Source organism: Opisthocomus hoazin, chromosome Z (genome assembly GCF_030867145.1).
Source record: "Opisthocomus hoazin isolate bOpiHoa1 chromosome Z, bOpiHoa1.hap1, whole genome shotgun sequence".
In the NCBI taxonomy this organism is placed as follows: Eukaryota; Metazoa; Chordata; class Aves; order Opisthocomiformes; family Opisthocomidae; genus Opisthocomus; species Opisthocomus hoazin.
This window is the reverse complement of record NC_134454.1, coordinates 90,969,249-90,985,193: the sequence shown is the minus strand read 5'-3', so window position 1 is coordinate 90,985,193 and position 15,945 is coordinate 90,969,249. Positions and strand designations below refer to the sequence as shown.

At 39.3% G+C, this 15,945-nt stretch overlaps 1 protein-coding gene across 10 annotated transcripts in view; it reads right to left on the bottom strand.

The window, feature by feature from the left end:
• LOC142358773 (E3 ubiquitin-protein ligase NEDD4-like) overlaps window positions 1-15,945 on the bottom strand; it is a 171,108-nt gene that overhangs the window by 12,951 nt on the left and 142,212 nt on the right. For 6 of the 10 annotated variants that reach the window (XM_075447106.1, XM_075447110.1, XM_075447109.1 and 3 more), the window contains 7 exons: window positions 13,865-14,062; window positions 12,446-12,523; window positions 10,368-10,422; window positions 10,222-10,278; window positions 5,693-5,751; window positions 2,499-2,564; window positions 928-1,157 (listed from right to left, as the gene is read on the bottom strand). In XM_075447106.1, coding sequence (XP_075303221.1) covers window positions 928-1,157; window positions 2,499-2,564; window positions 5,693-5,751; window positions 10,222-10,278; window positions 10,368-10,422; window positions 12,446-12,523; window positions 13,865-14,062 — 743 coding nt within the window. The remainder of the gene's footprint in view (window positions 1-927; window positions 1,158-2,498; window positions 2,565-5,692; window positions 5,752-10,221; window positions 10,279-10,367; window positions 10,423-12,445; window positions 12,524-13,864; window positions 14,063-15,945) is intronic. The other 4 variants (XM_075447107.1, XM_075447108.1, XM_075447103.1 and 1 more) reach the window with 1 other exon arrangement.

Here is a 15,945-nt window from a genome sequence, read left to right as displayed (position 1 = left end):
GAGATTTTTTTGGTCTTATTTCTTAAAATAACTAGTTAGCCTTCCAAACCTAAAATGAAACAACATTATATTTAAATATCTCCAGTGACCTATATCCCATCAGCAGAAACATTTCCAAACAAATGTTGATCCCGTGAACTCCACCCACACACAGGCGTCTGCGCTCCTCAGCGCTGGGTGTGCTGCGGTTCCCTTCAGCAGCAGAACGTGTCTCTTCTGAGACACGAGCGCGAGAAAACTCCCCTTGTGCAGCCTGTGTTCATCTACTTTACAACCTATTCAGCACTTCCTGGAGAAAGGAGTGAGCTTGATATGGACATAAACCCACCAACACTACTGCCTGCAATTAAGAAATCCTCCCTCCCTGCAGCCGAGCACACCACGCAGAATCGCACACAGCGTTATTGCAACAAACGTGCCTGAAGCAAGAGACTTGCTCTGTCACTTACACTAATGGATTGCTCAAAGATTTTAAAGTTGGACAAAAGCAATTTTAAACTTACGTAAGGCCCCTGCGGTGTAACTACTGAAATGTAAATGAGAAGCTGTTTTGTGAGCTAATCATAACGGAGCACTGCAGTGGTGGAAGGCAGGTGTTGTACCATGTAGTGGGAAGGCAGAAAGAGAGTCTCTTGTCTGACATCACTCCTTTCACGCTAGCCTCGAAAACTGCAGTTTTTTTCTGCAAGCAAGGCAACACTGAATATTGTCTTAATAACAAAATGTTTTCTGAGATTTCAGTGACAATTTGAAAGGTTCCCTGAAGAGCAACTACGAAATGATAGCACAGAACAGAGAAATGTCACTGGTGAGAGCGCACACTGAAGCACCATGAAGGATGATCTAACTGCTTGCCAGGGTAAATTGCCTCTTATGCAAAATCTAATGTATATCCCTTATGAATGGAAATATTTAATGGACACTTACGTTGCTGAATATTCAAAGAGACCATAATAAGGGTTAAACATCTCCTTGGACAAGAGAAAAAACCATTCTCTGGCCACACCTCCATAGTCAAGTCCTTTTTCTGACTCAAATTCAATCCAGAGCCTGGCTTTTAGTACATCGGGTCTCTTCACGGACATGATTCTTCTGTAGGACTCCTCAAAAATATTATTTCTGTGTAACTTCATCTCAAATCTGTTCGGTATATCAGCCTATGTGAAAGGAGATTATATTAGACTTGTTAGTCTCAATAAGTAAGTCTTCAGGCAAGTTACTGACCAGTGGTAACAACTAAACAACAGATTAGACTTCTGATGTATAAAGTTTCCCTTTATTTATGTTTTCCAGTGCTCTCCAAGTCTACAAGTTGACAGCATACGGTGAACTAGGTAAGTTCCAACAGAGTGGTTCAGAGATTTCTATATTTGACCAAACAATGAAAACAACAAGAAGAGTAAAAAAACAACCAAACATAAGTGAGAAAACGATTGATATTGCTATGCCCTATTTTAAGGGCATTGTAGCTTAAAATGGTAACAAATGCACAAGATTTCTGCAACCGCTTTACTCACGTATCTGTGAAGGCCAGAACAGTCTCACAACAAGAACACCTACAGCACCACACGCACAACAGAACTGAGTTGCAAAGATGTAAACAGAAGAGAACTGGGCTGCCAAAATGGTTTAGAAGTTCTGTCTAAATAGGAGGGAGCTAACGCCCGTTATGTTTAGCCCAGGGAGCTAAATTCAGAGAAGACAGAGGAGAACTGGGTTAAGAACGCACGGAAAGCAGGCTGGATGGACAAACAGCCATGTTACAGCCATGTACAGTTTTCCTGATAAAGGTGACTTGACACAACTGACTCGGAAGGTTTGCCTTTCCTGCCAACTGAAGTGCTTACTGTGTCCATCACTGCCAAACTCCAGGTGAAAATTCAAGCAGCCATCAATAAACAGGTAAAGACAACGGCACATTCCTCTTCAAACTACGGCTGGCGTTGCCAAGGCTGTGTGCTGTTAATTATGAGTCAATATCACACGTAAGCTAATACTGAATGCTCTCTTACGTTAAAAATATTACTGAAAATACTTCTTTCACAGAACAAGAACACCAGAAGGTTGTGCCAGATCCAGCACAACTGTGGGCTCTGCCCTTCAAAGTCCACTGCTGAAGATGAAGGAGCAGTATCAATCCTCAAACCTATTTTCAGCCTAAGGGCTTGTAAACTAACATATCAATTAGTCTCCGTTGAAACGGGAAATAACAGGGAATCATTGCTACTTCCTTGCTGCCTCATCGCTTCGATTTTGCATTAATGCACAAAAATGTGAGTCTCTAAGATTTGCAAATGTTTTTGTTGAGAAACCAAATTCAAACTTTGCTTCCTTTTTTTTGATTCCTACTTAACCCCTTTAGAGTAGCACAATCAAAAATTGGCAGGCATGTGACAGCAAGACACGCCGCCATTCTGCATCTACGCTTGGGACAGTCTGCTGTGTCGCTCAGAGACCGCGTCGTTGATTCCAGCACAAAGCAGCACGTTTCTACTCACTGGTTTCTTTAACTTCTTCCGGAAATAGTCATATTTCTGTTTGAACTCCCTGGAATACGGAACTGCCTGTCAGAGAGAGAATCACAAATACAGATTATTCCAGCTACTCAGCGATTTGATATTCCAATATTATTTAAACAAAAAAGAAATTGAAAGACATGCTGTCTACATATGTACGCCATAGGTCATCTAATAAAACCCACCACACATGAAGGGCTGAGTCCCCATCCCTGGGGGTGTTTAAAAAACGCGTAGATACGGCACTTTGGGATATGGTTTAGCAGGCATGGTGGTGTTGGGTGGATGGTTGGACTTGATCTTAAGAGGTCTTTTCCAACCTAGGATTCTATGACTCTATGAAGTACAGAAGCCAAAATTTTCCCATTTCTCGGTGTGTAATTTGAATTAAAAGGTATGAAAACTTTGGAAACAGTTCTTCTGTTTATCAACTACTTGACCTCAATTTTTTTCTTCCTTTAGGAACAGAAAAGAGCACAAACAATTTTTAACACAGAAAAAAATTTTGAATGTATTGCTGCCATCCATATGTCTCATTAGGAAATAATGAGCATGCCATATGATACCGAGTTTTAGAAATGGCTAACGTTACCACAGAACATGGATTTGCACAGCTGAAAGTGCCAAGCATTGATAGGCGCTACTCAAAAGACACAAAATTAAAAGAATTTTGAAAATGAACCTCAGAACAAGCCAAGGGGCTCCAGTAAAGCTACGACATTAACCACAAACGCTGCTTGCCCTCCACGACGTATACTGACACAGCAGAGTCAACTAGGCAGAGGAATGTCTATGGCTGGAAATCATCTTTTCAGCACAATGTGAATGAATCTAATTCTTAATAGTTATCAAACTACCATCAAATTATAGCAAAACTATTTTCTAAATTACTTATAATGAAAATATACACCTTCATAACATCTTTAATCCAGAATCTGAAAGCATCTAATAAACAAATTAGCATTCTTCTGAACCAAGTACTAGTCACTGGAAAGTATTTACCTGAACACTCACTCGCCGCAGCTGCTTGTGAGTTAGACCCCATTTTTAAGTAACAGCAGCATAACAGAACACTTTTAACAGTTGAAAAAAAAAAAAAAAAGGCACAGTGAAGGTTGGTAGAACTACATTACCCATCAGAGCTCGAAATCGGATTCTGGCATACGTAAACACCCCTTAACAAATTCCACAGGTGTCCGAAATATTTCTGTGGATTTCCAGATACCTGAAAGACCTCGCGGAATGATTGCAGGCACACAAAAATCAAGGTTCAACAAAGGTTCTCACAAGCTCTGTCATTCAGAGTTTTGAAAGAATCCTCAGTTTTAACTCTGTGCCTCTCCTTCCAGCCAACATACCGTGCAGGTAAGGAAGGGTTTGGTGCTAAGCTCGAAGATTGCCACGCCTGACGCCAATCCATACGCCACTCGCTGCCCATCACAGGCAGACAACAGCGTTCTTTTCTGCCACCTACTCGTCTTCATCAGACTCCTTGGCTTTAGCACCAGGTAAGAAATGCATGCCAATGTCCAGAAAGGCCAAGCCTTTTAAGGTACTGCAGAGTACCAGGCGCTCATCAGCCATCAAGCAGGAGAAAGGTAAGAGCCATCCATACTCCCGACTGCCAGCCCTACCACTGCAACCTCCACTATCCAGCCTTCAGATGCAGCGGCCATAAAACAAAGTTGGCAATCATACAAATGAACAGGAGCAGGCTGGAGAAGTGATACTGTGACAGGTATAGGTCTGAGAGCAATTGGAATTACACCACGCAGTAGTTAATCTGCTGTGTCCCGAGACCCTTAAAAATCCTAAGGATTCACCCAAAATAAAGAGGTATTCTTGGCACCTGGAAACATCTTAGGGTTGGAATTTTTATCACTCAAAATACCACAAAATGGCATAACCTGGCATTAACCAGCATAAAAAGGTCAAAAAAAGATGAATCACTCCATATATTTGATGTTTTGAAAATCTGATACTGAAGTAACAGCATGTATTTATTTTTTCTAAGGCTGATATTCTGAAATCTCTTAGCTTATCTGCAGTAAGTTTTATGTCTCTTAAAACTGACGGACCCATTTTTTATCTTTCTTACACTCTGAATCCACATAGTCACAACTCTCCCATGTTGAGTGGAAACAGCTTTTTATTATTCAGAAATCCAAAAATTAATAGTTGAGTAAAATTCTATTGTCAGCAATGACTCAGAAAACAGGTAAATATGAACATTTCTCCTGTACACATCCCTAAGACCTTACAATCTAGGGTTCAGCACAAAGAACTTGGTCTGAAATTCCCAAGATCTTCTGACTTCTGATTCAGAGCGGCTACGTGCCCTTCACATAGCTTAATATGGAAATATACTATTTTAACACAATGGAGGAATAAAAGATGCAAAGATTTAATACTGTTTGTTCCATACTAAGTAATTTATAATATGAGGAAGTGTGGAGAAAGAAAAAATCTGAATAATATTTTACACTTACATTATTTTAGATATAATTTATCTAAAAATCACTTCCCCCCCACCCCCCAATTCATCTGCTTGGATGTCAAAAGTAAGCTAAGGATATCACTCTACTGCTTTTGTCCTGCAACTTCACGATCACAATAAGCAGCAAATACAACAGCAAAACCCATGCTGAAATCTTAACTTTTTTATTTTTCAGCCAGGGATCACATCAGTAGCAGATCTCTTTCAGAAACCACATTCATCATCATCACTTAGCACAGAAAGCTTCAGGTCGCAGGAGGAGGAGAATGGAACAAATGAGTAATGATGGGTTTCCGCGTGTTTCAGAGCATGAAACACCATTCAGACTATTTAGCTATGCAGCTTCCGAATGGATGGAGCTTCGCCCAGAAGTAACACAAAAATATGAAAAGTTAAAACCAGCCAAGGACAAGGCACCAGTTTTGGGGCACCCTGGCAGGCTGTCACCTGCTGGCAGCTCCTCCTGCCCTTGCAGACTCACAAAAGCTGGCACCTGAGCCTCCCATGTCCAGCAGCAACGGCAACGCCAGGCAGAGGTCCTGCCTCCTCGCCTGTTCATCAGGCAGAGTCTGACCTGATCCGGACCACAGGCGTGACCTGCTGCTCCACAATGCCTCCTGCCTACACCAAATGTACGCCAGTCACAGCATTTAATGGAAAAAAACATAGCGGTACTTACTGGACCAGTGATCGCTGGGTTCTGCAGTCTGGGGTCTTCCCACTGGGTAATTTTATTATCTGTAAATAACAAAAGAAATTATATCGTTACTTCCCTGTTACCACACAGTGAGTTTATGCTGGTCTTATCTCCCTACAACTGTTTTCCCTACCATTCCTACAACTCAGTATTTCAGGGTTAGAAAAGGCTGCATTCACCCATCTACATCAAAACCCCATCACACTGTTTAGTTGAAAACACTCATTCAAAAATGCAAAACTACAACAGAATCCAGTGTATTTACACTGCTTTTGTTTCAACATCTGTAGCAGTAAACATGTTCTATTTGAACATGGTCTTGGATTCAACTCGTATTAGAAATACACAGACTTCATGCCTGAAAGGTAAAGGAACCCCAAAACCTCGCCAAATGACAGACTAAGTTTACTTCTTTGAAATTTTGCATAAAGACAGCCAAAATGTAATACTTCTAAAAGACAGTCTGTATTTAAATTTGGAGGGAAGAACACCTCTTTAAAAAAGAATGTCCTAGACACTGGTTTTATGAAAAGGTTATAGGACCACTAAGGGAGGCAAAATCATACAGTTATGGTGTGAGAGACCATTGACCAAAGGAGATTTTGGCAGTAACACGACAGTTCTTTTCACCAACAGCTTTTAAAAGCACCAGGAGGGCGATACAGTAGGGTTACAGAGGACCGTAACTCTCCCTGCCTCCAGACAACTGCTCCTCACAAGATTCTGAAGACAACAGAATCACAACAAAATGATGATGTTGCAACAATAAGACAATGCTCCAGAAACCAAACCAGATGCCACCTGCAACAGCGAGGTTGAAGTCATCCATTTCCTGCACCGAAAGGGTACCAGTCACACATCTGCTTGTTACCTGCACTGCTTGGACTGCTCAACTGCGTGTTAAGACACTAGTCCGGATTTTAAGTTTTGTGATTGCGAGGTTTGGGAATAAACTTAGCTTAGTGTAGCTTCAAGAAAACTGTTTTTATGGCTCCTATAGGTAAAAGCAAAGAACCAAACCCACTTATATTCACACACAAGTATTTTCCATGTTTCTACAGCTGGAAAAGACCCAAAGTTTTGAGCGTCCCAAGCTAGTTTTAACATGGACTGGGATTTGAAAGGTGACATTCACTAAATGTTAACTGAAGAAAATTTAAAAAAATCACCAGCACATTTCAAGAAATTTGATCTACCAGTGAATTTAATATTAAATTACCATTTTATTTCCCCTTACACATTAAGTCTATTTAGTGCTTATCGAAATTACGGAGGAAGACTGTTAGACCGACAGCTCCAGAAGCCACGTGAGATCGACAGGCCAGAGCCTGCCATGAAGGCGTGATGCCCAACCTGGCCCTTTCCATCTTGCGGCAGCCTGCTCAGTCAAATTTCCTTCTACACAGTTTACTGGTTTTCTACCAATTCATTTCTGATACCTACTTGAAAATGACAGCCACAAATCATGGTGGTAATTTTCTATCAAATCAAAGATAACAGAATTGGAAATGACTGCAAGTTTGTCAATTCTTTCTTATTGCCCCACAAACATAAGAGCGTACGATGTTACTGACAAATCTTTGTCTAAACTTTTTTTTTCAGAGTACTACAGTGACAGGGACGTCATTTTATAAATGATATTCCAGGGCTCAAATGCCCCAACAATTAGAAGGGTCTAACCTGAACCACTCTACCTGGAAACGTAGCTCAAGATTCTCTGTCTTATCCGAAGTGGATGTGGATAACAAATTCACTCCTTTTGCAGCACATTTTCAAAAATCTACCCTCACACAAATACAATACTCTGCCTTTCCGATTCTTTGAGGATTCTCTCCTCTCCTTCCTCTGGTCCCTTTCCAAGTGGTCCACTATTTTCTTTTCTGGCAGACACAGTATTATCATAGCCAAGACATTACCAGTGCTGACGAGATTAAAAGGATTACTTCAGGTCTTATTTACAGGATGAGTTAACTCATGTTCAGTTGATGCTATTTTTCATGCCTTTTTCAATCAAAATTCTGCTAATTATACCCATTCTGAGTAAAACTTTGCAATTCTTATTAAACAGCATCTTGCTTGACGCTACAGCGGCAATTCACCAGACTCCTGATTTTTCATCCTGTCACCTCTCCTCCACTGTTGTCTTCTACTGAATTAATGAGTACATTCCCCCTAATTCATTGGTCAAATCACTAATGAATATCTTGAAAAACGGTGGATCCAACACAGACTTTGAGGGGAACCCATTTAATAAATCCATCCTCTGTCAGCAAGCCACTGCTAACTGTTCTGCCTATGGTTGGGAAACCTTTGTGTTTTCCTTCATGCTACCTTCCAGCAGGTGGATCATCTTCTCCTGTAAAGGCTCCTAGCAAATACAGAAGTACTATTTAATATGGTAAATAATGTTGACTCAGCTAGCTAAGGACTAATCATGAACTAGAGACTGTATTTCTTGTTAAAAGATTGACTGCTGCAGAAATTTAACTGTTTACAGTTAAAATCTAAAAATACCGTATTTTCAGGCTACTTTGTTACAAGTAATACCTAAATTATTGTAACAGTACTTTGCTTTACTAGTTTCTACGGCATGCTTAATAACAGCTTGTATGGCTCCACAAGAGGAGGTTTCTGTGCTGGCTGCATTACTTTTTTACAGTTTCTCTCAGGGATGAGAAAAACATTTCGAAAATAGGACAACAGTATTGGATAATTACGCAGAAGCATTACAAAATGCATCTGGGGAATGAGGACATTAGCAGCAGCTGAATGTGTTAATACTTCCAATATTTCTGTTGTATTTGAATAATAAAACTGCCTGCATTTGTTACATCTTCACTAATGGCCTGGGCAGAGAAGGGCCAGTTCATCACGGTAATGGACACGGAGACGTGCATACTTGGGGTGAGTAGAGCTGATCACACCCGTGACTGATCTCAGCGTACGCTCTCAAGCTAGCCGTGAAACAAGTGAAGAGGCAGCAGGCTCTGTCACAAACCTGTCATTACGGTCAAATGTCATTGTGCTTCCTTACCTATTCTGTGCAAACAAATGCTACTGCTGAGATTGCTCAAGACGACTCCCTGGGCACTGAACGCTCTTCGCAGTCATCCCCTAAATACTGAGCACAAGATTACCACAACGGAGCTGACCCGGTCCCCACCTCTGCTCCTAGAGCCCACCTCTAAACGCCATGGTGTGGCACCAGTCTGAGACCAAAAGCGAGTGCTGCTGCAAACAAGCAGCATTACAGAAAAACCCTCTAAATTTTTGTAAAAACTGCTACGTGAAAAGCTAAAAAAACTCTGATCAAAAGAGGGACTAGAGAGAGATTTCAGATGCAAATAAATTTAGTTTTACAACAATTATAAATTCTTTGGGGAATTCTAATTAATGTACAACTTTATCATTTAGTTTACTTCTAGGGACTAACACATGGTTCAGTAGATTTAGGAGACTGAAAAATTAAAACTTTTTAAAGGAGGTTGGGAGACTCAACAATTATACAGGTTATTTTAAGTAAGACAGTTCTATGCTGTGACTCTTCAGTGGTAGCAGTTTAGAATAATTTGCCATATTTAAGTTTCCACGCATCTGTTGGGAAAAACAATTATAGAAGGTATAAAGAATAATAATTCTGTACTGATGTTTGAAAGACATTAATCTTGTGCTTGACAAGTGTATTATTTCTGATTTTTATTTAGAACTATTTATAAAATTTCAAAATTTGTGTTACGTTAGAGACAGTCTTTTAATAATGATTTAATAATGTCATATCTACAGCTACAGATAAGCATCGGAGTCAGTGTTACTGATACTGAAGGAAAAACATAATACTATCAAATACGCATAACAGTTTAAGATTTTAACTTTTTAAGTTTTCCATAGCATATGTAACCTCTTCTAATGGTTTTGAGAGTTATCTGTTTCTGTGAAGATTATGCCACCAGTAGGAATGCCTCATTAAAAAGTCCCGCTGAAGTCTTAGGGGGAAAAAAATAAAAGGCGGCGGAGGAAACAACCCAACCTTTCTGGGCTGCTTTATTTTCAAACAACGACGAAAACTCACACAGTAGTTCTGAGGTGCTGTCGTAAGACAAGTCTACAACGAAACATCACTTACACTAGAACTCCACTAACAGAACTGAATAATATTAATGGGCTGGGTGCAGTTTAACATGCTATAAATAGGAAATAAGATCAGAATCAGCACTGCCACAATACCTTCTTAAAGGAGAAGAAAGAGTACTCATCAGTGCTAATTTCTCCACTGCCTACATGTGGAGTTGTGGCTATATGATCTTTTCTCATCTTATTTTCTATTCCTAGTGTGTATTTTAATTTATTAAGTGCAAATAAGCCATGGGATCATCAACAACAACAACAACGAACCCAAAATATCAACAAGAACAAAAGAAACCACAAAGAAGAAATGTTAATGCTTCACAAGTCAGAGAGGGACAAAGCTTGATGAGCCAATTAAAAGCAAGCTTTCAGTGAATATACAGTACCGTACGAGGGCACTAAGTCTCTGGTATCAATGTCTCCACATATCAACACCTGGCTTCCTAAATGAAGAGTAAAATTATAAAGCTTTCACTTCAATATTTATTACCTCCCTTTGTCTCTTTGCTGTAGTACCCGAGGGCTTACTTACTATGGTCTATATAAAATGTTCTTCCATCCAAATGTATTCTTTCCTCCCAGCCAGGCTGCAATTGGGAAACAAAAAAAAGAGAGGAAATAAGTGAACTACTACCACTCTCACACAGCATGAAGCAATACATTATCCACACCTACTTCAAATGTCTGATAGACACTTGTGAGGTAGAAAACACAAAATGATCACACATGCATTATATCAAGGGCAAAAATCCAGGAGGGTTCAAAGAACTGGCTATTTGTACAGGTTTCTCTATCCAATACAGTAAATTCTTTCTTAAAGCTTGGAAGTGAAATCCTCTTGCATCAGGGCTTATACTCATTTCCTACTGTGAGGAAATGATCACAAAAAATAGATTGTCCATCACTGATTAAGGTCTGAGAGCTTCTGCTTCTACTTCTGAAACACAGGCAGGTTATTTACTGTAAATACGTCCCATTACAGTGGGACTGGAATGTGTAACTCAGTCCTCAACGCTTCCCTTTTCATTCACTCCCTTTTCTCATTTTCCAGATCATTTTAGTACAGAAAGGAGAATAAATGGCCCACTGTTTGTGTATGCAATGCTGAGCAGTCTAGCACTCACTCCACCTGTATGCTCCACATGAGCTTCACACTTCTACAAAACACAGATGAGAAGTTATTTCATTTCAATCTTTTCTGAGAAACTGTTGTTAGATTCTGTAGTCATTCTCACCTCACTCAAAAATGGATTGTTTAATTGAGTTTAAATCTGTTACTCATTACGTATTTCTAGTGACATATGTCAGGCTATCCTGATGTCACTGCATGTTTTAACTCTTGCAATTAACAGAATAAATCGTGCCCTGGCCCTTCAGTTACCCATGCAGTGCCTCCTATCTAAGCAACGTGTCTTCTGCAGAACTGCAGAAGAATAGCTACTTCCACAGCTGTTTTCTTAAAGCCAAATTGCATTACTGCTGTGTTGCAACCAGGAAAGGCATCCTAATAGGTATGCTCAGCTGCGCCGAGTTTTTGATCTCATCAGTGATTCAAGCCACTGGGCCTGATAAGTGGCCTAGCTTGATTTAAATACAAGGCAAAACTTTTTGCTAACCAAGACAAGGGCAGTGAGATTTTAGGATGTTTTAGAGGAGCTTGTCTGATCGCAGCTGGTAACAGAGGGTATCACCCCTTGCCAAAGCTAGCGTTTGTCACCACTCTTGCCCAAAAGCAGCACTCATTTTGGTCTGCTGGCAGAGTGGCTCATCTAAGTAAACTGTAACCCAGTTCAATGAGAAAGAGTAGGATTAAAGCCTCGGTATTCAAACTGTTTAAAATAATGTAACCTGCCATGTCCTGTGGGGTGGGACAGTAGCCTCTTCTGCTGACACAGCTGTTTGCGGACACACGTGCTGCAGCACCGAGAGTGCTGGTGACAACTAGTGCGTCCCTGGCACTAAGGTTTCCAGTGTTGCAAGCACAATTTCAATGGCAATTTCTCAAAAGTATGCTTAGTATGTATGAGGCAATGAGCTGAATTAACACTACACCATAAAAATCAGCACCTTAGAAAAATCAGACTAGTCTCCGCCATTAAGGAAGCAGTTTTTTAAAAACAAAGCAAAGCTCTGTATTTGACAAGGCTGTAAATCAACATTATACTTGGGTTACAAGTGTGACAAAACCTCAGACATTAAAATGATAGTTTTCTCTGCAGAATATGGAAGTTTCATTGAAAAATCAATATTTATTTAGATTTCTGAATGCCAACATATGCTGGTACATTAATAGAGCTCACTTTGAACAATCTGCTCCAGCAACAGGTAATTGTCTAAAAGCACAGTCATAAGTTTCTTCAAAGCTCAAAGCTTCAGATAAGCAAAGAAACATGCAATTATTTCATAAATACTATGAGCTGGCTTCAAAGAGCCTGACTGATTCACAGATCACAATAAAGTTTGTTGGTGCAATATAAAAACATAGCTTTAATATATTCAGGAAAGTGATGACAGCAACGTATGTCTCCACATAGAATATATGACTGCAATAATAGATCAGATTCATAAGACAGCAGGTATATATTCAAATACATACACATTATCACTTACAGGAAGAGGGCCCAAATCATTAGGGTTCAAAGATGCTTTTGATCTCAAATGCACTGGAAATTTCAGTCGTGGATCCTCCTGTAACAGAAATACAGAACTGTAAATCCAACAGATCAAGTTAGGTCTATAGACTAAGACAGAAACAGAACTATCTGGAAAAGAAATCTTCCTACATCACAGTTTTGGTTTTTGGTTTTTGTTTTTTTTTTTAGAATAAACCAAAACATACGATAGCGATAGAACATTTAGTATTTGGATGTGTCGCATACTTGATTAGGATTCATATATTGAAATGATTTTTTAAATGTTACGATTTAGTTAGGGTGATGTAAGACTGACTCCATTACGTACGCTCTGTCTAGAGATATGCTTCAAAAAATACAGCCCTATTCTGAGGAATGCATGCACTCCCATAAGTGCCATTTAGATACATATGCACATTTTTGGCTCTTAAGAACGTAAGGGAAATAAGCCATCCTATCACAAAAAGGCTCAAAAATTATGAAAATGAGCTGCTTACATTTTTATTAATGCACAGGTATTATTACATCAATGACCAATGAGGCAAAAAGGGGCAAGTAAAATTGGTCATCGAAGACAAAATTAGACAAAAAAATGCTTGAGATCTCCACACACATAATTTACTCGCATGCACCTGGGAACACCATTAAAAATGTCATGTAAATAATGGTCACAGAATATGAACGATGCCTAACAAATTAAAGTGCAACTCATATTTCAATAGTGATGTAAAATAGTGGGTCGTCTTTGAAATTTTTTTCCTACTGTAATTTTATTTGTTCATTTTGTTGACCAAAGTTGCAGAATTACTGAAAAATGGATCCTCTTAACACAAAACAAATAATAAAATGGATTCTGTTAACTGAAGAAAATGAACATGCATCGTATTAACGAAAAAACAATGCTAGACACAGTGAAATACAATACAATTATGGACAGCCTCAAACTAAACAACAATCCAAGGCTCCATTGCACTGTATGCCTCTAAACCCCAAATCTGGGGAATTTAAAGGACAATACTCCTATGCAATGATCTGTCAAGTATAAAAAGGTCAAATACAAAATGCAAAACACTACTGCATGGTATCTGATGTACAAATGCGCCAAAATCTAAGAGGATACGAACAAATAAGTTTCCTTTCTCCGAGTGCAGCAACAGCAGCACTGCAGTAATTTCACGGGATTAGCTACTCCGATCTATCGCTACCCTATGTGACTGCATGGAGGATTCGGGGGGATCCCTACATCAGCTTTATGGGGAGGCAGGCTGACAAACCCCTCCTCAAAGACAAGACAAACGCCACAATAAAACGGGGGATATACAGGCAGGAGAACAAAGGCAGAAACATTTACAAGATGGCAACTGATTGAAAATTCACGAGCTAGAGCTTCTCTTACCCACGTAGTAGTTTTAGTATTATGATCAATGAAGAAGGGCCTGCCGTTGGGTGCTATTCGCATCTCCCAGCCAGGAGGAAGGAAGCTTTGTGCAACTTTGTGTTGTGGTTTAGGTGAGTTGTAAGGTGAGGGCTGTGGAGACTGGGGGTTGGAAAGGGTGTCTTTCACCACTCTGCGCACAGGTGAGTCCTTGACACCCTGAAGACAATGAAAGATATTAAGATTTGTCATACGTCACTCCATACTGTAAAACGAACAAAACTCGGTTTCAGCAAACAGTTTTTCCTTCCAGACATAATTAATACTAGAATCCAGTGCTAGGACTGATTTCCTCCAACTAACTTTGCTAAATTCTGCTCCTTATAACACACTGAGCTTTTTGCTGTGAAAGACCCAGTGTTTTATCACTTCCCTCTGCAATGATCATGCCCACAGTATTTACATTTGCTTATCTATTTTACTGCGGCTGCCCTGTACATGTCAATATTGCATTTTACAAAGGAAAAAAAAAAGTACTGCTTCGGGCTTCATGGTGCAATGTATCTCACTTTACAAGAGAGTATCCCAAATGTCAGGCGACGTTACCCACTTTTCAATGAATTTCTCAACTGTAATTTCAGACAAAACAGTTAAATGTGAACTGAAAACAAGTTCCTAAGATAAACGGAGGTTTGCAATGACAGGTTTTGGACAATTTATTTATTTATTTATTTTTTTTAGAAATGATCACAGCTGCAAAACTGCTTCACTGATCAACACTTACTGGTTAAAACCAGACATTACACGATGTGGGCCTTTTCTTAAATTTCACTTGGAAGCTGCACATTTAGCTGCCTACGCAGCTTGAAAAACTGGATCCAGATTCACTCACCTTTGAAAACACAGACTATCCCACTCCGGGAACAAGACTTCAGTACAATGTTTACTTCTTGCTCACATTTGTACTTTTCAGTTACGTTCCAGAAACATGTACTCATTAGCTGATATGTGGTAACAGTTTGTTTTCTTCTTTCTTTGCTAATTAAGATTCATTAAATCTATGCATGCTTATTTTGGCAATTCTCTAACTTAGCCTACATTAATTACTATTTTTTGAGTATTGTATTAGAAAATGAGGCCTCAACATGGATATTTACAAAATTATTCTCGCCTTATCTGTGGCTTGTTTTGAGCTGCACTTGGACGGAAAAGGCAGTTAGATTACCGTGTTCAGAAGTAATATTCAAAATATCTTGCATTAAATAAAAGCTTTCCCTATGTCTTGTACACAAAGAAGTTGAACGCTTTACAATAAAATAAATATATTTAAACAAATGTAGTAACTTCTAAGAAGTTGAACTCTTTTTTTTCTCATGGTTGTATCCTTTTAAGTTTTTAATATTAGTAAGCCTACACCTTACTTTAAAAAAAAATATAAATTCAGAGGTGGGTATAAGACAAGTTTGTGCTCTTCAGCAGCCTCGTGGCTTCTCAGCATTGAACAAACTAACCACACGGATCAGCTGAATATTCTGAAGCGAAGAGAATACGGGGTTTGTAGCTACGGAATAGGTTACTGCCCTAAAAAGCCAGCTCATCGCCCTGAGAAACTCGTTTCAGATGCTTGGTCAATGACTTCCACCAGCTCAACTGTTTCAAATGTCAGAAGGGAGAGGAACACCCTTTATGTTTTAGTTTAAGATATTCAGAATTTTTTACTTCACATACATTACTGTAAATTTGGTATTCAAAACTAACAATGGCAAGGGTAGTTTTAAGTCATTTATTGTTGAAGGGTTTATCTGCACTACATATAAGCAGAGATAATTTATTTTAAATATGAACTAGAATCACCTCACTACCATCTGTCAAATAATCGTACCTTTGTTTAACAACTTGTTCAATAGTTTGAGTACTTTTCAGTACAAGGAACTAAGGATAATGATGCACAAAATGCATTAAATGTTACAATCTTCACTTGATTGTTGCCAAACTTTCACAGGGGCAAAAGGGGTGGAAGCAGAAAAGAGATGGTGAGAGAGAAGGCCAAATAAGGTGCCACACCTGAAGTTTGAAGCAGACATTTTTAAGAACTTATTCTC